Source organism: Bactrocera dorsalis, chromosome 1 (genome assembly GCF_023373825.1).
Source record: "Bactrocera dorsalis isolate Fly_Bdor chromosome 1, ASM2337382v1, whole genome shotgun sequence".
Classification (NCBI taxonomy): Eukaryota; Metazoa; Arthropoda; class Insecta; order Diptera; family Tephritidae; genus Bactrocera; species Bactrocera dorsalis.
Window position 1 is genome coordinate 6,312,788 of NC_064303.1, and position 24,532 is coordinate 6,337,319.

General features: G+C 38.3%; 4 protein-coding genes across 6 annotated transcripts; 2 read left to right on the forward strand and 2 right to left on the reverse strand.

The window, feature by feature from the left end:
- Positions 1 to 1,545: 1,545 nt before the first annotated feature.
- LOC105225309 (serine protease inhibitor 42Dd) lies at positions 1,546 to 10,977 on the reverse strand. Of its 3 annotated transcripts, none has more exons than XM_049446678.1 (4): positions 10,648 to 10,977; positions 3,796 to 4,937; positions 3,572 to 3,719; positions 1,546 to 1,917 (listed from the first exon to the last, which is right to left on the reverse strand). In XM_049446678.1, the coding sequence occupies exons 2-4, from the start codon at positions 4,744 to 4,746 to the stop codon at positions 1,787 to 1,789; spliced, it is 1,230 nt and encodes a 409-aa protein (XP_049302635.1). In that variant the 5' UTR covers positions 4,747 to 4,937; positions 10,648 to 10,977; the 3' UTR covers positions 1,546 to 1,786. The 3 variants fall into 3 exon arrangements, with proteins under 3 accessions (XP_049302635.1, XP_049302634.1, XP_049302636.1); XM_049446677.1 differs by having other exon boundaries at positions 10,641 to 10,977; XM_049446679.1 differs by lacking the exon at positions 10,648 to 10,977 and having other exon boundaries at positions 3,796 to 4,958.
- A 5,958-nt stretch (positions 10,978 to 16,935) lies between these two features.
- LOC105225310 (N-acetylneuraminate lyase B) lies at positions 16,936 to 18,603 on the reverse strand. Its single transcript, XM_011203708.3, has 4 exons — positions 18,138 to 18,603; positions 17,996 to 18,072; positions 17,611 to 17,925; positions 16,936 to 17,545 (listed from the first exon to the last, which is right to left on the reverse strand). The coding sequence occupies exons 1-4, from the start codon at positions 18,299 to 18,301 to the stop codon at positions 17,130 to 17,132; spliced, it is 972 nt and encodes a 323-aa protein (XP_011202010.2). The 5' UTR covers positions 18,302 to 18,603; the 3' UTR covers positions 16,936 to 17,129.
- A 1,872-nt stretch (positions 18,604 to 20,475) lies between these two features.
- On the forward strand, positions 20,476 to 21,723 carry LOC105225311 (N-acetylneuraminate lyase B). The gene is made up of 4 exons (XM_011203709.3): positions 20,476 to 20,643; positions 20,730 to 20,806; positions 20,870 to 21,184; positions 21,240 to 21,723. Exons 1-4 carry the CDS (start codon positions 20,540 to 20,542, stop codon positions 21,662 to 21,664), a joined length of 921 nt encoding a protein of 306 aa, XP_011202011.2. The 5' UTR covers positions 20,476 to 20,539; the 3' UTR covers positions 21,665 to 21,723.
- Positions 21,724 to 23,311: 1,588 nt separating this feature from the next.
- Positions 23,312 to 24,493, forward strand: LOC105225313 (N-acetylneuraminate lyase B). Its single transcript, XM_011203710.3, has 4 exons — positions 23,312 to 23,452; positions 23,508 to 23,584; positions 23,649 to 23,963; positions 24,030 to 24,493. The coding sequence occupies exons 1-4, from the start codon at positions 23,382 to 23,384 to the stop codon at positions 24,446 to 24,448; spliced, it is 882 nt and encodes a 293-aa protein (XP_011202012.2). The 5' UTR covers positions 23,312 to 23,381; the 3' UTR covers positions 24,449 to 24,493.
- The last annotated feature ends 39 nt before the right edge of the window (positions 24,494 to 24,532 follow it).

The window sequence follows — 24,532 nt, forward strand, 5'->3', positions numbered from 1 at the left end:
ATATATGAAAGGGATAGAAAAACTTGTAAAACTTGAAAAATTGGAGCTGAAGAAATATAATGAAAATTTTAAGAAAATCAAAAATGGTGAGACAAAAATGAAGTAAAGTTGGTCACTAAAAGCGTGAACACCAAAGTGATAAGTGTATTTCAAAAATTTCGCAAAATGTTCCACATCATTTCAAATATTTTCTTATCCCTTATCCCTTTTTATTTTCAATATTCTTTTTTGGGTTTTCAACAAAAATTTTCACAACAGAAAGTGAGATTACTTATCCAAGTATAAAACCTGCAGTTTAGTTAAGTTCACCACCCTTATAATGCAATCATTTAACACGCTTTATTTCAAATTGCGCTTTAAACTCTTCGAAAACTTGTTCTCAAGAGCATATTACAAAGAGCAAAAAATAGTAAGACATTTTTCATAATTCTAAAATTCTTAATTTATTCTTAAAAATATATGACGTCCACCACAAAGTAATCTCTTTTGACCCCACTACACTAGCGTTAACGTTTTTTGCAATCTTCTAAACAGTTATTAAAATCAAGTCCAGAATAGCTTTCAATGCAATTTATCTTTAATGTCTTCAATTGACTCAAAACGGTTTCCCCGAAGCAATCGTTTGAGTTTTCTGAATAGCCAGAACTCACATGAAGCTAAATCAGGCGAATACGGTGGTTATGGCACGATATTGGTTGAGGATTTGACGAAAAACCCCCGAAGAATCAATGCAGTATGCGGTTGCGCATTATCGTGGTTCAAAACCCAAGATTTGGTTTCCACTGATCCTTCCGATATTCGAGCGATGCCAGTATGATCTCTGACTGTTAATCGTCGAACTTTATTTTTCTTTAAAATTAAGATTTAGAACTCTTATATACCCCAGTAATACTAAAGACAATAAGATCTCATGCCATTGTATTCAGTCTTAATTTCACTAGCTACTAGCTTAGTATATGGTAAATGTTTGGAAAAAAACGGCGAATATCGAGCATATTACGAACTATCTTTAAAAGCTTTTGGTGATTGAATTCACGAGGATCTTAGGAACTAAGTACCTTTAGGAGCTTTCAGTTCATGATTGTTTCGTGGCAGAGACAATGACTTAGGCAAAGAGATCGATTTGTAGAGAAGTAGAAGGGACTGTTTCGAAACCCACGAGTAGAGCTTATTTGTATAAATTCTAAAAATTATCTACCATGTTTGGGAGATCTACTTGTTATCCCATATGAAACTACTGAGAATTGCTAATAAGTAAAGTGACGACGGAATTCGGAATTTATTTCACATTCCCATTCAAGGTCAATCCTTTTTGTAACAAACCAGCACTTATCACTTTGAAACCAGACAGCACGGCTCCAAATAACAAGAACAACCCAGTAGTAAAAGTTTGTAAAACTAAAAATTTAATAATTTATAAAATAAGCTGAAAAAAACTACAACTAAAATTATAAAATCTAAACTCTAATCATTAAATAAACATTTTCGAGACTCTTTGTTATAAAAAATCAAAAATATTAAAAAGAAATGCAGTTTTATTTAAGGTAGTTTAATTATAAACGGAGTGAGAATTCCTGGTTATTTTTTAATCATTCAGCGCACTTAGCTTTAATCTCTGGCATGGCTTACGTAACAGTATTATTTTATGAGCATTCTAAAACAACAAACGCTTTGTAAAGCGAAAACATACATATACAGATATTTACATAGAAGACTTCACGTAAGTATTACTATAGACTTAAATTAGAAATATTATATGTTTTGGACTAGCAGAGAAGAACACCGCTCAAAATTTTGTGACATGACCCACAAAATAGGTAGCTTCACGACTTCGTATGGCGAAGTAGAAGGGATGATCGGCACGAAAGAATTTCTTGCGGGAATCAATCGAATTGCTAATCACAATTGGTTTGTAGGCTGAAAGTAGAGAAAATAAGTGTTATTAAAGTTAATAGAAGAAACGAGATGAGGTGTAATGGAATACATGCGATGGTCGATGAAATAATGAAGCGAACAGACAATGATGAGCAATTACTTGTTTACTTATGACTCAATATCTCGAAAAACTTTTGCCACACTCAGAAAAACTGTTGAGTTAGTCTCACACTGCAAAGATATTACTAAGTTTTACCCATAAAACGGGGCTGGGGTGTGCAATAGGTACCACGAAGATTTATTACAGATCAACTATTATCACCACAGTAGCAGTTAACAAAATCAGACAAGAAACCTTTGAGGACATGAGCCTAATTTGTGAAACACATCCGATACATCCGATACCAAGTTGCCATTACATCTAAACGTTATACGTTACAGCTGCGTTTCCTCCGAAATCTTTACATAACTGTCAGTGTTTAAAAATATATTCATCAAATCCCCCGTGAACAGATAGGAGACAGAGCACCAAAAGTTTAAAGTAAAGAGACTGATATTTAATATCGAAAGGGATCTTGAATATATGGCATACGCTCTTGGAACATTCCTGGCGGTGGAATGCTATCCCCGCTTCTATGGACATTAGTGATGAATAAACTGCTAAGAAACTTGGAAGGAAAAGCCGCTAAGATAGTACTATATGCGGACAACATTGCCATCTTAATAACTGGTAGGTGTCTACAGTCATTAACAGTATTATGACCACCACTCACAATACAGTTCAGAATCGGGCAACGCAAGTTGTTCACAAGAAAGCACAAAATTCCTCTATGGAGGTTTCCTTCGATAAAAGGGTCTCTCTCAAGGACCGCACCAAGTACCATGGGGTAGTTTTGGACTGCAATATATTTCAATCATAGGTCTTTGCTACTGCGAAAGCCGGTGAACTGGCCTCTAATGTACCTGGATGCAATTCCAGAGTCAACAAGAGCCAAACAACAATCAATACAGATATCTCTTATCCACTTGTCACGCATTGGCAAGACTACGCTGTAAGCATCTGAGGCCTCACGGTATAATACACTGCAGGAGGTACCAATAATGGGGAAACAGAATCTGTTAAAATACTCCTTTTGGACCTAGCAACTGAACTCCATCTGGTATCGCAAAGGCCCATAACTGGTCTATGCATGGCTTATGGGCCTACCAGACTAACCTAACCCATATAAGATATAAGATAGATCGAAATTCAAAGGGAAAATTGCAAGGGAGTTTTATGTAATGAGCTCTCTACTAGATCAGTGTAATGTAGGATGAAAATTTGGTCGAATGCTAACTTTCAGAGTAGTATAGGTTCGTATAAATGTATAGGTCGAAATATCCAAGCACTTTTTCCTTCAATGTCCAGCTTTTGGAGGACAAGGCTTAAAGCATTTCGACAGCTATATTATCGGCGAACCCCTCGAAATAGTCGATACTGATATCAGCAGCCTCAACAAATGTATGGCACTCTCGAAGCGCTTTGTCGATTTTTGAGAGTTTTTTCGATCAATAATTAGGTGCTGGTCAACTGAAATCTAACCTAAATAATAGAGGGACTACTCGTACTTCAATTAACCTGTTCATAAGACCGTTGGCATCTATGTGAATTATTAGATATGAAAAATATAACATTTGCGACAATTTTCATACTCACCAACACTACTTGCACCTTCCGTGCCCGACTCATTGACTTCTATGCAGACTTTGTGTAGAATATCCGAAATAATTAGGGAATCTGTGGTATTATCACGCAGCATATTCTTAAAGTTGGCAGCTTTCGAGAAAATCGTTGTGATGCCCAGCTAAAATATGCCATATAAAAGAATTTCAATTAGTTTATGACATCAACCAGAACAAGCGCTTAACCGAAAAGCTCACCTGTTCCAAAGTACGCCGCAGGCTGCATTCAAAATCAATTTTAAATTTCGGCAAAAGCACCTGCACGCTCTCCATCTGCATGCGCTCCGCCAACGCATTCAGATCCAACGTTTCTAACTGCTTTTCCAATGCCGTCAGGCCGTCGCGCTGATTCGGCAACACCACCAGCATAGCCAGCTCGTCATCATGCTCATAAGGCAACTCAATGATACGCGCGTCCAACTCACGCAATTCCGCGAACTTCACGAACATATCATCATCGAAGAGCATCGGCACAGCCACAACTGTAGCTGGCGCCTGCTGTGGCACGTCATGCGCTGCAGGCGCTTCCACGGCGCACTGCTGAAAGTCATACAGACCCGTCCGATACGCGCTAAACGGCAGAAACCATTTGCTTTGGAAATGCACAGCTGCCAACACGATGGCCGTTGACGCCGCCTCAGGCGCTGTGATCGTGGACAATAAGGCATCGCCGATGCACCAGGCATAGCCGGCGGCCGCCTTCGCCAAATCCTCATCCAGTTGTGCGCGCAATTTCGCAATGCTGTTGAAATCACGCTGCAACGCCGCTGTGTGAAAATATTTCTGCGCTATTTTACGAAACTCATCGCCGACTTCCGCCTCCACTGGCAGCAGCAACTCACTGCACAGCTGCATGTGTGTGTCGGCCGCGCTGTCAGTGCTCAATTGCAGCTCCGTCGCGAAGTGGTTGGCCATTTTGGCATTGCTGGCAAAACGCTTCAGCTGTAGCACGCGCTGCAGCTCCTCTGCGGTGCCGCCATCGCTGCCGAGATAGAGCAACGTGAGCAACGCCTCCAGCTGTAGCGGCGATATGATAATGTTGTCCGTGTCGTGCGTGGTCACGATGACGCGCAGCAGCTCGTTGCTTAGGTCCGTTGCGACATTTGTGGCTCCATTGCCATTTGCCGCTGTGCTATTATTGCTCGCCATTTAGATTGCTCGCGCTTTTCTGCTTAATTATTTGCTTTTGTTTTCGGAGCGTGTTCGCGTTCGCGTTCGCTTTTGCTATGTTTTGTTTGTGGCGTGCGTGGGCGCGGCAGCGTTGGCGTTGTGCCGGAAAAGTCTCAATTGTTGCAGTTCAGGCAAGTGATGGCGGCGGTGGTGGTCGGTGTACGGTGTCGCTGTTGTTGTGCGATTACAAAATTAGGCATCAAATTAGCAAACATAAAAATTAAGCTGACCTGGTGCATAGATATATCTTTTGAAATTGTGTATATGTACGATGTGTGTAGGTAGCTAAGTGGCGCACGAGTGGGTTATATTGTTTTGAAGAATTACAGCTGTGTATCAAAACTGTCAAAGCGCGCAAAGCAAACAAAAAATTTGTCGTGATTCTTTCTGATGTAACATAAATATTAATATTTCGCCATTACAAGCTGATGACTTTATCCGTTAGACAGCAGCATTTGTGGACTAAGTATTTGTTTTCTTATGGTAATAATGATTAAAGGTTTTAAGTTAGATTGCCAAACGCAAAGGCTATTTAAGTTGTATTGTGAGAATTTCGCAATTTTTTTTCCAAAAAGCACATACTTTTGAGAGTGTTGTTATTCTAGAGTTTTGAAATGTATAATGCACGCCTTTCGAAAAATAACGATGAAATTTAATAAATTCTTAAAGAAATGCTGTTTGCTGATATGTCTATTACGCCTTACAACTCGACTTAAAACCCACTAAACTCTCCCTTTGAATTACAAATGGCAAATAAATTCAGTTTAAATCGCATAATATCATCGCATAATCGCACAAGTGGACACATGTTTAAAATTCAACTAAAAATTGTTTGACAGGTTGAGTTGTTTCAATGTCAACTGAAGTTCAGTTGAGTTGAAAACACAAAGTAGAGAAAATCAGGACGTATATTGTTTTATAGACTTAGCTTATAGAAATAATTTTGATTCAACTAAAAATTGTTTGACAGGTTGAGTTGTCTGCGATGATGCCGCACTGGGAAATTTCAACTGAGGTTGGGTTGAGTTGAAAGCACCAAATAAAGAGAATGAAGGCGTATATACTACTATAGACTTAGATTATCGAAATAATTTGAGTTTGAAGTCATTTTAAATACTACTTTCGTTCTCAATCGTCACTAGTTAGTTGACATGAGTGTAGCTGTCTAATAGTTATCTAAAAAAGATGATAATACCATAGAAAAGTTGATGGATGCTCAAGATTCAACTGACATTTTTTGGTAGGTTGAGTTGTTTTCGATCTCAACTGAAGTTGAGTTGAATTGAAACACACAAAATAGTGGAAATCAAGACGTATATGCTTCTTTTAATTTGAAGACAATTTAAGTACTATTTTTGTTCTGAATCGTCACTGGGTAGTTGACATGATAAAGATAATAATACTATGAGCATATTGATACATGTTCAAAAAGCAATTAACATTTTTTGGTCAGGTTGAGTTGTTTTCGAAGATATTGAACTGAGAAATTTCAACTGAAATTGAGTTGAGTTGAAAGCACCAAACAAAGGAAATCAAGACGTATATGCTTCTATAGACTTTTTTTGAATTTAAAGGCAATTCAAATTTTGTTTCGTTCTCAATAGTTGCTTGGTAGTTGAGATGAGTGTAGCTGTCTGTCCTTCGAATTTATTACCAAAGCTAACGCTTTCGAATCTAATTCAATTGTCTACATAAGGTGCAGCACGCATATACGAAGAGTAGATCAGTAGAGGCTGATATATACTGCAATTTAGTATCGAAAGGCTCTTGAGTATACGAAATACGCTATTGGTGCATTCCTGGACATTTTTATATCGTTCAACAACGTTTCTACAAATCTATTCTGCATAGTGCCCAGTCAATAGGTACTTATCCTGCTACACAACGCTGGATTAGAAGCCTTTTGACCTCTAGACGAATAGGAGCAGAATGGAACGACGCTAAAATGACCAAGGAAGTCTATAGGGTTACTCCGCAAGGTAAGGTGCTATCTCCGCTTCCAGGCAGATAGCGCGTGTAGACAAATGCTCGGCACAACCTGGAGGCTCTCTCCCTCTCTCATGCACTGGTTTTACATATTAAGACCGATTCTGCTCTGTGATGCAGTGATATTATGATACCGAAAGCCAATGGAAAGGGTTCAGAGGCTCGCTGCGCTGTGCATAACGGAAGCTTTAAGAACAACTCCAACGGCGGCTTTGAAACTGGTACTCAACCTTCCGCCTATAAACTTCTTCGCTGAAAACTGCGAATGGAGAATTCACATATAGAACCTTCGAACATAGCTCGATGGGTAGAGGCAGTTGGGCAAACACCAACTACATGACCACACTTTACAACTGGGAAAGAAGGTTCAAAGTAAAGGACAATGGAGCTGGTGAAGAAATATACGGAGTTAGACATAAGGCAACCTTTTAAGTTGCCGGACCACTGCAGTATATTCAAAGCTCAGGTCTTTGCTATTGCGAAAGTCGCGGAGCTGGCCTCTAATGCATCAACAGTTAATTCCAGAGTCAACTATTAAAAATACGACCTATGATTGATGCTCTTAGCAAACGCTTTCAGCAGGTGCAACACAGAACCAAATAATTATCAGTTGACGATTCTGTGATTCTTTTCAAGCGCAGAAGCTCCATCAAATAATATTGCCGCATGAAACCAATTAAGCGTGGTTATAAATTTTGCTGTTTGTCGGATCAATATGGCTATATTAAAAAGTTCCAATTATACCACGGAAAATATGAAACTGTGGAAGCAAAGTACGTAAGATTTGGTCTCGGGCAGAGAGTGGTTTTGTCCCCAACAGAATAAGACAAAAACAAGTAGGTGCACTTTGATAATTATTTTACCTCCGTTAGACTCCTAGAGCTCCTCCAAACTCAGAAAGTGTTTGCATGTGGAACAATTAGAATTTCGAAAATGACTTCCTTCAAACATGAAGCCAGACAAGTAAATAAGAGAAGGCTAGTTTGATTCACGATCAACAACGAATGGAGTAATTGTTTGCCAACGGATAAATAATAAACCAATATTATAGACATATAATTTTCCTGGCACTGAGCAAACTACAGTCAAGAGTAGAGATCGAAAAGGTCAGGAAATATTATACATGTTCAGTGGCTAACTGCCGTTACAGATTACAATTCATTGATGGGTGAAGTAGACGTTGCATATCAACTGCAAAGTACCTACGGGATAGCCAAACGATCTAAAAAATGATGATATATAGAAAATTGTTTTGGGGGCTTTTTGAAATAACATATTATACTGTCAAACACATACAAAAATCACTCTGCCGGAAGATAGACTGTACCTTACTTAAGGTCTAATGACGCAAAAGGATATTGATGCCAATAAACGAAGCTTGAGAAGATGGCTACGCCTCATAAAATTTGAGAAAGTATAGCCAACGCAAGTAATGTAAATCGGATATTGAAGTTGATATATCTACCAGATATGTCATTCACCTAAAAATCACTAACCAGGATCTTGTAAATAATACTTTCTCCTTAGTAAATATCGAAAATTAATATTAACGAAATAATCATACACGCGCACAACAACAATCAAAACAAAAACATAATTTTGTTCCAAAAGAACTATTACTCACAAACCTAAGATGCAAATATTTGTGGTTTTCAACAAATTACACGCGCTTGCCAAACATTTTTTCTACAGCCAAGTGTGTGTGGGTTAATAAATTCCGAAAAACAAACCACAAAATTCTAATTGCACTTACTTAAATTCGGCAGCATTTAGTGAAAGCGAATAGTTTTATTTTATATGTCATAAAATTTTTTATAACTACAGTTGTCGGCATATTAATATAATAAGATGATATCACAGAAAATTGAAGTGGTTTCTAAAATGGAAATAGAAAAGAAGGTTTTTTAAGTTTTAAGACAATTCCAAGCAGCTGATGGATTTTATGATAAACTTTTTTTCTGGTATGACATGGAATCGAGGCTATGTTCTTCTAGGCACTATGGGAGAACATATGTACATATATTATATACATATCGTCATATAAAATGCAAAACAACGTATCGTCGAAAAATATTTTAAACTGAGTTTTTATAGCTTATAATTAACTACATCATATTATATTATGTAGCATAAAATTTTAAGCTTCCGCTGTCATATATAACCAATATATAAGTTATACATAACCAATATATAACCGACGTATAACCAATATGTAACCAATATATAACTTATACATAACCATTTTATAACCGAAACTCAAATTTTGTTCTATGAATGGTTTCTATTATATAATTTTTTCTTCGCCTGTAAACTTATGAAAGTGAATATACGTTGTTTTGCATTTCAAGGGACGATACATATATGCCCACGAAGAAATATATACCTATGGAAAAAATATTGAAATTCTTCATTCATAAACTTTTGACAACTATTAACTCGCCCAATATTTACAATGAATATTCACAACTTTGTTACTATATCCATTAATATGCACACAACCGTAAATGCTTTCAAGTGCTGTTTCTTCTTACTTTTTTAATAGCTTCAAGTGTATACAAATATTAAATGCACAAATTCTTCTACGTGCTGACGATTGTGTTACTTTTGCAGAATAGAATTAAATCTATATTTCCACAATATTATATTTTTGCAACGCCTCAAAATTATATGCAGCACACCCACAGCTTATTGTAGGAAGGCAAGTAGGTATGTGCAAATATGTGTGTTTATAAATTATTTTTAAGCACAACAACTGTTTCGGCGGCAAATTAAAACTTAAAAGCAGAAGATTTACGTCAAACCGAAGACACTTCACTACAGAATTTACTTAATGCAATAAAATTATTTTTTTTTTGCTTTTTTTCTCATTTAATTAAGCGCAAAAGTAGTGTTGTGAGAAAAACGAGCGCAACAACACTTAACAGCATACATTACATCATAATTATTTAAGTAATTTCTGCGGCATAAAAGGCAGTGTGAATTTTTTAATCAGTTATTGAGAGTTTTTTTATTTCATGAGTTTTTTTTATTTCACGAAAATTGTTTTTTTATTGCTTGAGTGAAATTTTTTACATTTAATTTTTCTTTTTAAGTTTCCTGAGATTTTTTATTACATGCAATTTTTTATCTCATGACATTTTTTCAAGAAAGTTTTTTTTATTTATTTATTGAGTGAAATTTTTTACTTTTAAATATTTTTAAAAAGATTTTAGTTTTTATCTCATGATATTTTTTATTCCATGAAAGTTTTTATTTATTTATTACTAAGTGAAATTTTTTACCTTTAAATATTTTTTAAGATTTCTGAGTTTTTTATCTCAATTTTTTTTATTTCAATAGTTTTTTATTCGAAAAAAAAAATTTACTACATGAGTATATTGTATTTATACACTATTTTCTGAAGTTTTTGAGATTTTTTTATTATAGAACACTTTTTTATTTCACGAAATTTTTTTTATCTCTTAAATCTTTTAATTTTTGTATTTGCATTGTTTTTGAGAATTTTTATTTCATGAGATTTTTTTTATTTCCAAGATTATTTGTATTATAGTTTTCGGAACAAAAAAATTATTTTTTTTAAGTTTCATGAGATTTTTTTATATCACGAAAGTTTTTTTAATTTCTATTTTTTTTATAATTTTAGGTACGGCATTTGAATTTAAAAAAAAGTCATGCGATATTTTTATTTCATGATATTTTTTTCTCTACTGAAATTTTTTGCTTTTACTTTTATTATTTTTTTGCTTTGTTTTTTCCACTATATCCGCTAAAACCACACTGATTTATGCCACTTTGCTACATTTTAGACACTCTCTTATACAAATCCACATATCTGCCAAGCATCTTAATCCCTCTCGCTTAAAGCTTAGCCAAATTTATGCTAATACCTCTTACTCAATACACTTGTTGCTTGATCTCAATATAATTTTCGAACGTTTCACCAACTATTTCAGTATCGTTTAATATACACTTATGTAGTTTTCCAAATGAAAACACGCGAAAACAAAACACTTTCGTTGCCGTTACCGCTTCGCTGACGACTGACCGTCCGTTCATGCCAAATAGATCGAGTTCACGCTGCTCGATTAAATTTTGCAGCTCTGTGTTTTTGTTTTCCTTTTTTATTTTGCTATGCCATTTGCTCACAAATTAAAATTTTCTGAAAATTGTTCGCATTTTCTACAACATTTTCTCCGATTTTTTTCCGCTGCTCACTCGCATTCAATATTGCCATTGCTATTTTTATTATGAATGATCATAGATGGCCACCGTACATACGAATATACATATCTACAATTTAGATATACAATTGCTTTGGTGAGCTGCGCTGATCGTGCGCTAGATTATGCTCAGCGCGAGCATCGTTCTAGCATGCATTCTAGCACAGCTGAGGCACGTTATGATCAACATGTGTTGCTGCGTCTCTTTGTTGCTAATGCGGAGCGAATTTACACCCGCAAACAAACATACATATGTACATAGATTCAAGCAGCTAATATTTTATATGTTATGTTATACATATATTTGTACATATGTATGGCAGTTTGTTGAGTGTTCAATTAAACGCTTAACTGGGTGCTTTTTGTTGATCTTGTCCAAGCTTTTGCTTAGCGCTAAATGACAGCGAAAAATTACCAGTAACATAGTCAGATTGATCGCTAGAAATGCAGCCGTAGGAACACCCCTCACACGCCAGTGCGTATAATGAATATTAATGAAGAGAATTGTAGATGAGCAATGTTCATAGTTCAATCTTGGGTGAAGGAGAGAAGAAGGTAAGTTGCTATCTCAGCTCATAAATTAATTTTATAGAGTAAAAATTACAGCATTATATCCGATTGCTTTGTATTACCACTTTTTCTATGAATTTCGTTCGCTCTTGAAATAAAAGCCTATAATTCTCAACAGATTTATAAAGAAAATCTCTTATATTAGTTGGTTCATAAAGCCAAATAGATCAAAAAACAGCATATTTTGTGTTGGCACGACGACCTTGTAAGCATCTGGGGTCCCAACGGATACCAGTTGAGGAGGTATCGATAGTGAGTCTGCTAAAAACCACGTCAAGCGCAGGCTTCCCAAACGAAAACCCCGAGTTTTTGCAAAGATATGTAACAATGGATGAAACATGATTACATCGTTTCACTCCGAAGTCCAATCGATAGATATTCGAGAGCACTGCATACGATCAAACCGCTCCAAAGCGTGGAAAAAGGCAATATTTGGTTAACATGGTTATGGTGTCTGTGTTTTGGGATGCGCATGGAATAATTTTATTTGACTACCTTGAAAAAGAAAAGACCCTCAACAGCGTCTATTACAGAGCGTTATTGGACCGTTTGAATGTCGAAATCGCCGAGAAACGGCCACAAATATTTTGAAGAAAAACAAACTGCTGTTTCACCAGGACAATGCACCGATTAGAGAAATCGGTGAAAACGATGGCAAAAAATCCATGAAGTGTGCTTCGCATTCCTCATACATCTATCGTATGCTATTTTCTGTTTTCAGATCTCAAAAGAATGCTCCCTATGAAGCAATTTTTGTCGATTGAAGAGTTGATCGTCGAAATCCAAGCCTATCTTGGAGCAAAGAACAAATCGTAACAACGAACAAAAATGGTATCGAAAAGTTGAAGGATCGCTATAATCTGTAAGCGGGGTACTTTTCAACTAATCTGTTAAAACAAGAAAAAACGTTAATTTTGGCTAGACCTAAGTCATAATACCCTTCACAGATGGATTTTTTGTAAGATAGGATATACAAAGATCTTTATACAGATTTGGATGGGTCTGTTTAATCGCAGTTTATGATATAGCGTTCCGCATGGCTAGAGTAATAATAAATGCCGAATTTCCTGAAGATACCTTATCAAATTAAAAAGTTTTACAAACAAGGACTTGAGTTTAAGTTTGCCCAAGACCGGCGACAAATCCGACAAATGAGCTGCTTCTTGAGGAGAAAAGTTAGCTGATATTTGGATTCTAATGAGTTTTTTTGCCAAAATAAAAGAGACCTAAATATATAGATACATATATAATTATTCCAAATAATTCCTATCTAAATATGTAAGAATATTTCGATTTTTGTATGTTTATGCAAATGTTTACCCAAACTCATTCGCTCCATTAGTTTTGTGGAACGGAAAATAAGTCTGCAGAATGCGAAAAAGTAGCAAAATAAAACCAACAAAATAGTTTTGAAAATATCAACAAAAGAATTGGAACAGCAATAACAATAACAAATGCGGCGAACGCTGGAAGAGACCAAGACCGATCAAGCGTGTGAGATCAACAATAATAATAACAGAAGGTAAATTGGAATGAGAGCTGGTACTTGTAGGCCGTTGTACATACCATATGTATGTATGTGCTTTGTAATCTATATTTGTTTGTAATTGGCAAAAATTTAAGCACATGTGGAGCATAACAACAACAATGCCGAAAAAACTGGGTGTGGTGCGAAAAACTGCGTTGGGAGAGAACCAAATCAACTATTGATAAAAGAAAAAAACAAAAATAAACATCAGCGAGGAGAAGTGTTCAAATTACGGTGCAGTCTAGCTATAAAATGTAAGCTCTTTGGAGGACATTTAACAAAGGAAGATCGCAACCTAAAGTTGATGACCGGAGAGTGCATAACCTACTTTACTCGACGAATTTCTTTGACAAACAATAACTATTTTTGAATCAAAATTCTCGATTCTTCAATAGAAGGAACCATAGATAATACTAAGCCATCAGATTATCAGCCTTGAAATAATAATATGAACAAGAATTCTAAGATAAAGTGTGGATAAAGTGTCCTAGGATCAATAGTTATAACCATAAGGGATGTTATTAATCTACGCCTCTTATAAGTATCCAAACACGTCCCCTTTAGGTAGAGAGCTAGACCCGTACCCAATGGGATATTTTCATTGTTCAAAAGATGGTCCAACTTATAATTTATTATATTATTCCTCAAAATAAGAAATACTTTTGAACTTGCAACAAAAGCAAAACCAAGAAAACCGATATCTGGCGGATAACTCAAACCAACCTCAGTATGGTTAGCCTCCCCCTAGTTTTGGGGCTTTTAATGGGCCATTGCCCTATTGGCGTTCACACAGTAAGGCTAGGAGTCCCACCAGATGCCATCTGCAGAAGCTGTATGGAGAAAGATGAGATGGAAACAACTCAACACTTCCTTTTTGACTCTCTCGCGTTAGGTAGGTCAAGGCTTAAACTCTTTGGAAAGCATACCTTTAGACATGAAATTCTAGCTTCAGGCTGCCAGACAACTGTAATGTCTTTCAAGAAAAAGTAGCAGCCATCAAGATAGCAACAAATGTATCTTGCCGACGTGCAGCTTCTTTCAGGGCTGTATGCAGTCACTCCGATAGCTGGTCAAGAAGTGCATAACCTCATTAGCAAAAGCCATAGCATCAAGTTACTTCCATAATTAAAATGACTGGGTGCCTACTCTCGACGAACTTGCATGAAAGGGTGTCCTTACCCAAATCTCATCAGGATAAGGACTAGCCGGTGTTCCCATTCTCTTGCATTGTGATCTATAGACCTCGCGCGAGCTCAGCAGGTGTTGGTCGACGGCCAAATCTTTCTGGTCTAGAGGGGAATGTAAGAGATCTATTGAATTTCTTGCTCTTAGAAAAGTTCATCTTGGTCTGTGCCTTGGTCAGTTGTTAAAAGACTGAAAATCCAGATGCATTCCATACGGATAGCAACGGACCACAACTATTCACTAAACCCTTACAAAGATTTAAGCTTATTTAAAACAAGAAAATATATCTGAGGATCTTAGTCAAGGGTAATGAAGATGAAAGGATTGCAAAAATATGGAGCTTAATCAACTTACATCCGAACAAAAAGTTAGTTTAAGTTTCTGCGGAATAAAAGGGGGAAAAATTAGTATTCTTTTCAGTTGAAAGAGCAGTTTAATCCGAAGAATGCTTCTAATAATTCACCCTTCCACGGGGAATATCAAAGTTCCTAAAACTTTGTCCCGAACCGTTAATCATGTGAATAAAACACTTTCGGGCTCGGTTAACCACAAATTACATTTTCACAAAATCTCAGATTTTATTTTTCCACCACATTTGGTTACGGGAAAAGACTTTTCCTCCGCAACTCTAGTGGCACTTATTTTTACAACTCCCTTGATATTTATACTTTGATTATTACACCGATATTGTTGTTGTATACATAAACATATGTTTAAGTGGTTATTTTTATATACGTTGCCACACTTCGGCACTTGTTTACGCGCATTGACATTGATTTACATTTCGTTTCATTTTTATTTTCGTGCCCACACATGTGTTCACCTTTATAGTACTGTTATTACACGCTCATTATTGCGCCCAAGCTTCGTATGCATGCGCTCTCCCACTGCGGCCATGTCGTGTTTAACCCATTCATTTTGGCATTTGTTTATTTTGTTGCTGTTGTTGGCTCTGACATATAGCACAATAGCCGAAGTGTCCTTAAAAGTAACGATAATGATTCTGACAGACAACAAACGCCACACACCCACCGGGGAATTGCGAAGATGCTTTGAGTGAGAAAAGTTTGTATTTTTTATTGGCCTTGTTGTTGTTGCGTAATTTCAACCACCTGGCGCTTGTTGTTACCTGCCGTTTGCGAATTTCTTGTAGCACTTTGTGTTTTTTGGCGAAATAGAACGATGAGATTTCTTAGGTATTTTTATCTAATTTTATTTTATTTTGTTTTCTTCATATCGAGTAAATAATAACTCCATCGGATCCTTGAAAACTTCACAATCCAATCTAATTAAAAAGAATATATATAATGGGCTTCGCTCTATGGGCTCTTGAAAAATTCTAAAAAGAACCGACGTTTTCGAACCACATTTTTGTTCAGCGATGAGGCACATTTCTGACTCAATAGATATGTTAAAAAGAAAACTTGCTACATTTGAGACGAAGCGCAACTTGAAAATATTCAACAGCTGCCACTTCATCCAGAAAAAACAAAGGTTTGGTGTGGTTTGCGAGCCGGTGGAATCATCGATCCTTATTTCTTAAAAAATAATATCGGTAAGAAGGTAACCGTCAATGGCGATCGTTATCGCGCCTTGATAACCATCTATTTGATGCCTGAAATTCAAGCTCGTGATATTGGCGACATTTGGTTTCAACAACACGACACTACTTCCCACACATCGCCTCAATCCATAGATTTATTGAGAGAACACTTCGGTGAGCAGATAGTTTCACGTTTTGGACAGGTCGATAGGTCACCAAGATCATGTGATATCACACCGTTAGACTTTTTCCTGTGAAGATTTGTAAAGTCTAAAGTTTATGAGGGAATCTCGAAATGGATCATGACCATTAAGCAGAAGAAACCTTCTCTATCTAATAGAAATATTAAGTAAAGCTTTGTAAGAATGTAAAAACTGGTCCGTGGAGGACTGGAAAATGATATTTGGTCGGATGAGATGAAAATTTCAACCGGATGGCAAACAGTACTACTGTCATCGCCCACAAGAAAACCCTCAACGACATTATATACGATGGACTGCAAAATATGGTGGAGGCAGTCTCATGGTAAGGATGTGTTTTACTTGATGGAACATTGCTCCGTTAGACATGATCACTGAAAATATGAAAAAATAAGACTATTTGAATATTTTACAGACATATTTATCGAACTTTAGGGACAAGTGCGCTTATCCAGAGGAAGAGATCGTCTTTCAACAGCATAACGAGCCAAAACACACTGCTTAAATTGATACTGACACCAAAGTAAACGGTCCCAACTCACCCAATTTCTAGCACAAAGTCCCGACCTTAACCCGTTTGTGGGTTATTGCAAGGAGCATAATATGCAATTACCAAACAACGCCTAACTATATGGAGGAGTTATTCAGTAGGGTACAAACCGCATGGAGAAGCTTTTTATTGCCGTCCAGCTATATGGTGCAGAGGCATGGACGAAGACAACATATGAAGAATCGCCATTGCGAGTTTTCGAGAGAAAGGTTCTGTGGAAGATTTATGGTCCTTTGCATATTGGAAGCGGCGAATACCGCACATAGTTTAACGAATGAAAAGACAGCGCCTACGCTGGCTAGGTCATGTCGTCCGAATGGATGAAAACACTCCAGCTCTGAGAGTATTCGACGCAGTACCGGCCGAGAAGCATAGGAAGAGGAAGTACAAGTCAGATTATGATGAATTCGAGTGAAATTTAAAAGACGAACTTCAGTTATATAAGCCACCAAGTATACATATATATTTCATAAACCACCGAACACACTTCAAAAGTACAGACGAGTATAAATTGACATATTTGTATTAAAATTAATACTGAAACAACAACGCAACCAGTTACAAACACAAACTAGTACGTTTAAAAGAATTTTCTAGCAGAACCAATAAAGAAACCAGGACCATTACCCTGCCGCACCTCATCATCGAACCATTGTTTCATCGCCTCAATGTAGCCATGCTCGTTGGAACGGCCCATATAATAGCTAATCTTGTTATTCAAAAGCATTTGTGTGTCACGTGCCGTTTCCAAATTATTATTCAACATCGCATTCCAAATGGCCCAACCCAAGTCGGGGCGTATATTTAAGACTGTCATCAAAGCCGACTCGAAACCCACCAATAAGCCGCAGGCCAGCAGACGACTGTTGCCCAATATAATTACGCGTCCTTCACGCAAACACGCCTCGCCATCGTCCAGATCATTGCTGGCAAAATGTATGCCATAGAAATTCGGTATGGTCTCTTCGGCCAGTTTGCAAAAGTCGCGCATGTTAACTAGAAAAAAATTTCCGACAGAAAATGTTAATTAAAACGTGAATCATAACCGTGCTACTACATACGGTAGACGCCCGTGTTCAGCGGTAGGTGATAGTAAAAGAACGGCAGTGCGGCACAACGTCGAGCCACCAACCGCATATAGCTGACCAGCTGTTCGATTGTGGTGGGCTTGTAGAAGAGCTCGGGTAGGCAGAGCACTGCATGTACGCCCAAGTCATGCGCATGATCGGCCATTACCAGTACATCGGGCAAGGGTGCGCCGCCGACTTGCAGAAACATAACCAATTCGTATTTTTGTGCCGCTTCCCACCAAGCCTCCGCATTCCGCATGCGCTCCGACAAACCCAAGGCGGGTCCCTCACCCGACATGCCATTAACTGTTCATAGAATGAAGGAATATTGTGTTGATCAAATGATTGTAGAAAATATGTGGACTCACTTAAGTACCTAAAACACCACTTATACGATTACTTTTCAGCCATTCCGCGTAACGATCGATATTCTGGACTTCCAAAGATTGTTCTCTAATACAAATTGAATTAAATATTAACTCGCAGTTATCAAAATCGATTTTTGGAGACAAATTTACTCATTATTTTTAAAGGCAGTGAAGACAGGCGCCATTAGTCCCTTGAAGTCGAAGAATTTTACACGTTTACTCTCCGTTTGTACTTTAGTGTTTCGAGCTCGGGTCGCGCGCATTGAAGTCGCATGAACTTCTTCCTCATAACGGGCCGCTATATATTGCTCCATCGCCTTATCTGATGGTATAACTATTGGCCGACTTTTCTTGTTACCCAGCGTGATGTTTTTGAAATGGAATTTCAAAAAAGTATAAAAAAGTAAACTAAAACGTCTTACGTTCTCATTTGTGAATCTTTGTAATGTTATGACAAGCAATATTCTTCGTTACACACAAACGTACATAGTTCTGTATAGAAGGGAACGATGTGTAAACGATTTCATTCAATCGATTACAAGAAAATATTGCTGTATATTTCAATCAAACAGAGTGAGTTTTCGCACTCGCATAAAGACTTAACGTCCCCCGGAAGTCGAATTTATATAACCGGAAAGAACCCGGACTTATATCCAGCCAATGATCGTCAACTAAGCTTTTTTGTCGAATATGTGAAGTGTAAACTGAGTCCAGCTATTCGCCTAAATAGGTTGTGCACTGGATTTGGGACCTGCGACGTGGACACCACTCCCCATATTAAGACACCACAGCCTCAGATGAAAAACGACCATAGCAAACATGATGAATAGATCAAAATAATGCGTTGATCAGCGCCTCAAATAATACAAGCATTATTTGGTTCCAATTGGTCAGGAGGAAGAGATCATCCATGAACTGAATTTTCAATTATATTTGCCTTTAGGTTTAAGCCACAGCCACCATCACTCTTCTTAAAGGTCGAGACCATTGAACAGATTGGGGGAAACTCGAAAAGCTAACTGCTCTCCTTGGTACCAGATTTAAGTCTCCGGTCAGACGTTGTAGCTTCTGCTACCACCAACTGAGCACCCATCAAACGCAATAACTTAAACTTCGATTGTCTTTCATTCAAAGTCGATAGTACCGATTCAAGCTGAGTATTATAGCATTATTTCTGGAAAGATTACGGTGAAATATCGGGGAAAACCAAATAACATCCGCAGTGCATATTGGATTTTAGTCGCCTCTAACGACAGGCATACATTTCCAGGTGTTTTCAGTACCAATTGGCAATGTGGAATGGACACACTGACCACTTCGGAAGGGTTCGAGGCCTTATTCGGGTATTAAACCACATACTACTCTGAACTGGTAATCACGGGTTAGATCCCATACTCTTATGCCACGCACCCACAATCACACCTTACCTATCCTTAAGGTTCAGCTAATTGTCTTGGCCGCCTAAATAACTTACGCGCAAACCTTTCAAACGTTCCTAACAATTCCAACTAATGGAGATCACCCCGCTGACATATAGCCGTCCATTTGTATAGATAATCCCCATTCCCCTAAGGTTCCTGATATCCGAGTACATTATACATTCTGAAATGACATCTACCCAATCCTCATTAAGTACTCCACACACACTTTTCGATAGATTTCTCCTATGCAATAATGCAGTCCCTGCGTAGTAAGTAGGAAGCCCGAGCTCAAACAGAATCTGAAGTCGGAGTTTCCTTCTACAAACCTGACATCCTGAGTGTACTCGTAAGTTACTCGACCGTTTCGGCTATTTTCTCAACGGTTTTGTTACTTATTACTAACCCTTTCATCTGGAAGCCTCCTGCTTCCTAGATATTCCTACCTTTCCACATCATCGTCAGAAATCCAATCATTCTGCAACAATGACAAGCTCCTTCTTAACCTGAATGCTCGCTTTATGGCAAACAGTTCAAGAGGGGGCGCTCTTAACAGCACCGTTGGGTCCGTCGAGACGGTGCGACATACAAGCAAGCATAATAAAACGCTGTATAGAGAGGAGTTTTTGACGCCTCAAGGCTGTAGTGGCTGCTTCCCACCATACAGTGACTCCATAAGTGGCATAGGCCATAAAAAAGTCACGATATATGGTGTCGTCTTTGTTTACAATCATAATATTGATGTTGTACATAGGTCATGTTTTCCGGATGGATTAGAAAACTCCAGCTTATTCAACTCAGCCCCAGAAGAAGGGGCTGTCCCTACTTGGCATCTCCAATCGGCGCCAAATAGCGAAGAAAGTGAAGGACTACCGCACTGCCAGTGAGGAAGAAGAAAAGAAGTCCAGTTAAAGCACTAATTGGCCACAAAGGAATCTAAAAGACTTTCAGTAGAGATGAAGTTGACAATGCGCGGAGACCAACATCTTCCGACTAATTTTTAACCACCAGCACTTTTAAAGTGTAAAATTTCACCACACTTGCTTCAAAATCGAAAGACGCCATGAAAACATTGTAAAGCATAAGCATTTTTCAAAAAGCAAAAACTTTTTGTAAGCTCCTCACATAACAAAAATGATGCAATCTCTTTTTAGGGCCTCGGTATCTGCAAAAAAGCCTGTGCCGTCGGACTTCAAGGGTATATTCGCGTCCGTTTTCACAAGCTTCCAATCCGATGAGTAAGTAAGGGTTTTAGGAGACACGAAGAAGCTAAAAAAAAATTTCAAAAAATATTTTTTTTTTTTTGCTAAAATTTGAACACAAGGAATCAAACATTGCAGTTGAGTTACATTGAAGAATATGCCGTATGGCTCAAGGAGCGCCATATAAAAGGTGTGCTAGGTAAGTATGAGATTTTATGAAATTAACTGCTTGATCTTACGAATATTCGGCGCATTTCCACAGTTAACAGCACAACTGGAGAGGGTCCGGTTTTGGGTTTGATCGAACGCAAATTGAATGCCGAAGCTTGGAGTCGCGCATGTAAGAAGTGTTCGTTATTGATGATGTTGCAAATTGGCGGTGCGCCGTTGCCCGACGTTTTAGATTTGGCGCGACATGCCAATGATTTGCATATACACGCTGTGGTCTGTATAGGGGAACTATTTTATGTACCCACCAAAATGGAGCAATTGGTCGGTTACTGTAAAATTGTGGCTGAGAAATGCGCAAATCATTTCTTCTTATACTACCATCTTCCGGAGTTGACGAAAGTCAAATGTAAGTGACGCGTACTTTTAGTATTTTTCTTTTAATTTATTCTCCTTAAATCCAGTCAACCCGGAGGAGTTCTTTAGTAGAGCCGAAATGGTCATACCGACTTTCGCGGGCTTGGTTTGTACACAAACCGAATTGATGACGGCCATTAAATGCTTGACCGAGGATCGTATTATCCTAATGGGCGATTCGAAAATGCTCGCCAGCGGCATGTTAATGGGTTTCGATGCGGCCATTATGACGGTGGCGAACATGGAGCCCATATTAATGAAAGAGATCTATGACGCAATGTTGCGAAAGGATTTGAAGACAGCTAAAACTAAACAACACTATTTAAATCAACTTATTAGAAATCATGTAACGAAGGGAAAGTCTAGTTGGATTTCGGACATGAAGAAGTGGTTCAATGAGAGAATGCGTTCAAGTGACGGTTGTGGTATTTATGTTGGTACACCGAGAAAATTTGGTGTATACGAATTGTAATAATTGAAGGGATACCGTTATTATTGTTTAATGTTCCACTTTTCTCAGTTGAATATATTGATTATGGTTCTTAATGTTGTAGTCATTATTTCTAGTTCAAGAAAAGTAAATCCAAGTCATCGATTGGTAGACTCAGTAGGGTGTTTTGATGTTTTGAGACCCGGCTGTCGTAAGAACGGTATGTTAGTAGACACTAGATGACGTTTCGACGGGTGTTAGATTGTTGGATTGAACTCGTTGCTTGCAGGATACATGGGTACATGTAACCGCCTTTAGTAGAGGATTCCTTGGACTTTCTGACCTAAAAATTCGAGAAAAAAGGACTTCTGTGTCATCTTTCAATGCAATAAGAGCTCAGTGGCTGCAAGGCAAAATAGAGAACTCGTTATTTTTGTAGACAACCGTAACTTCGTTAACTTGAATAAAGCTACATATGTAAATGGGTTAACTTCAGAGAATGTACCGAAAGCACCTTCACCACACTACCCATTCCTACGGACGTAATCGTTAGTGAACGTCAATTCCGCAAGGTGATCGCGGCTGCTACCGTTCGCTTCATGCCGGCTGGCAGAATCTCGGAAATCCGCCCCGATTTCACAGCCGAAGCAGCTGTTTTACCTAATAGACGCGACACCTTAAGCCATGCCGATCCCTGTGATGTGCGAATAAGGGATCTCAGTTTGGAGATTCGGCAAATGGTAAATCCAGACAAGCGGATAAAGTGGATAAAGCACACGAAGTCTTGCAACCTCTCCACTGGCATGAGTAAACTTAAGAGACATCATGGTCAATGAGGAAAAGTTTTCCATGCTGATAAAGCACCTAAGTTTAACGAGAGTAAGCTTCATCATCAAGTCTTCAACCTGTCGCTGACCACACTTCAAATACTCGATGTGTGGAATATCGGAAGAGTGGTCCCACTACTGAAAACTGGGAAACCCCCCTACAAAAGGGAGTCCTATCGTTCGATAATTCTCCTCTTCCCAGCAGTGAAGACACTAGAGGTCTTGCGACTCCCGACATTCACACACCATGAGTCTATCAAACTCATGGCTTTCGAAAAGTGCCCAGCACTACTAGAGAACTTAGCGTCATAAACGCCCCAATAGTTCATAACCTTAACCAAAATCCACCCTGTGAGAGGACGATCTTCGTAGCGTTGGACTTATCGAAAGCTTTTGACACAGTCAACCACACAACGCTATTGAGGATATCGAACATTCCATACTCCCTCCAGGGTTGAATAGGTGGACCAAGCACTACCTGAACGGGCGGCAATCATTCGTACTGTTTCGAGGTAACAAATTCCAAATTGAGAAGAATTAAACGGGGGGTTCCGCAGGGTGGTGTCCTCTTCCCTTCAACGATTGCGTTAAAATTCAGACTGTCAAATAACCATAAGATTTTAGGAGACACCCTCTCCCTATGATCCGATCCCGTCGAATCATTTCCTGGGCTGACCTCGACGACAATTTATCTGAAACTTACAACCCTAACGGACTAAATGACCCTTACAACAACAATAACGCGATCCTCTATCTCATTCAACTCACATTTTCATTGTGCTTTGACTTTGATAACTTTGACAAGAAAAAGTTTTAGGGTGCCTCAATTTTAACTGTAAATTTTGACAAGCCAGACATTGCTGTATAACAGAAGCGTGTAGAAAAATAAACGAAAAATTCCGGCCACTGAAAGCCTTTAAGGACGCTCAATTATGGACCCAGCAGAATTGAAATCTTTTGAGGGTTTCTTGGCGCCAGCATTCACATGCTTTGAAAATAATGAGTAAGCTCTGTGGTTAACAGTTAAATTTACTTTGAGACCAGCAGCAATTTTGCAGAGAGAAAACCTTAAATCTGGCACATATTGACGACTATGCGGAGTGGCTAAAAAGGAATGGAGCCGTAGGCGTTTTAGGTAAGTGAACATATGCACAAATATGGCTCTACCAAAGTTTAAAACTCCAATATACCGACGATAGTCAATAGCATTACCGGCGAAGGTCCCATTTTGGGCAAAATCGAACGTCAATTGAATGCCGAAGCTTGGAGCATCGCTTGTAAGAAGTACGAACTGAAAATGCTGATCCAAATTGGCGGCGCACCAATGCCCGATGTGCTGGATCTGGCAAGGCATGCGAGCAATTTGAATATAAATGGTGTGGTCTGCATACCAGAGCTCTTCTATAAGCCAAGCGATGTCAAGCAATTGGTAGGCTATTGTAAAATCGTCGCCAAGAATTGTGGGCGGCATCCATTCTTTTACTACCACTTGCCACACTACACTGATGTGTTTCGTAAGTGCAGCATAAAAGCAAATTTCTTGCTCGTCAGTATTTCTTTAACTGTATATTTATTATTAGTTGACATGCCAGAGTTTTGTGAACTTGCGGAACGGACCATACCAAACTTTGCGGGCATCGAATATTCCCATAGTGATCTAGCCATGGCGGCGAAATGTTTGGCTCCAAATCGCATCATCATACTTAGCGACTCGCGCATGCTCTCCAGCGGGCTGCTGCTCGGTTTCAAAACATTTTGTATGGCCGCATTCAATATGGTGCCGGAAACGATGCGTGATATTTACGATTTCATGAAAACTGGCAAAATTAATTTGGCAAAGAGAGAGCAAAAACTCTTAAATAGTTCCATACGGGAACATATGTCGCGGCAAAAGAAGGGTAGCTGGGTAAAGGCCATGAAACATTGGTTTAACGAGGAGTTGAAGAAGCCACAGAATGAGACACCATTTACAGCAGGTCACACACGTAAACTCCACTAGAATTCGTTTTTTTCCATTATTTTTAGTTTTGTTGAAGATACCGTTTTTGAAATTACTGAAATAAAAAAAAAAACTTTGTTGGAT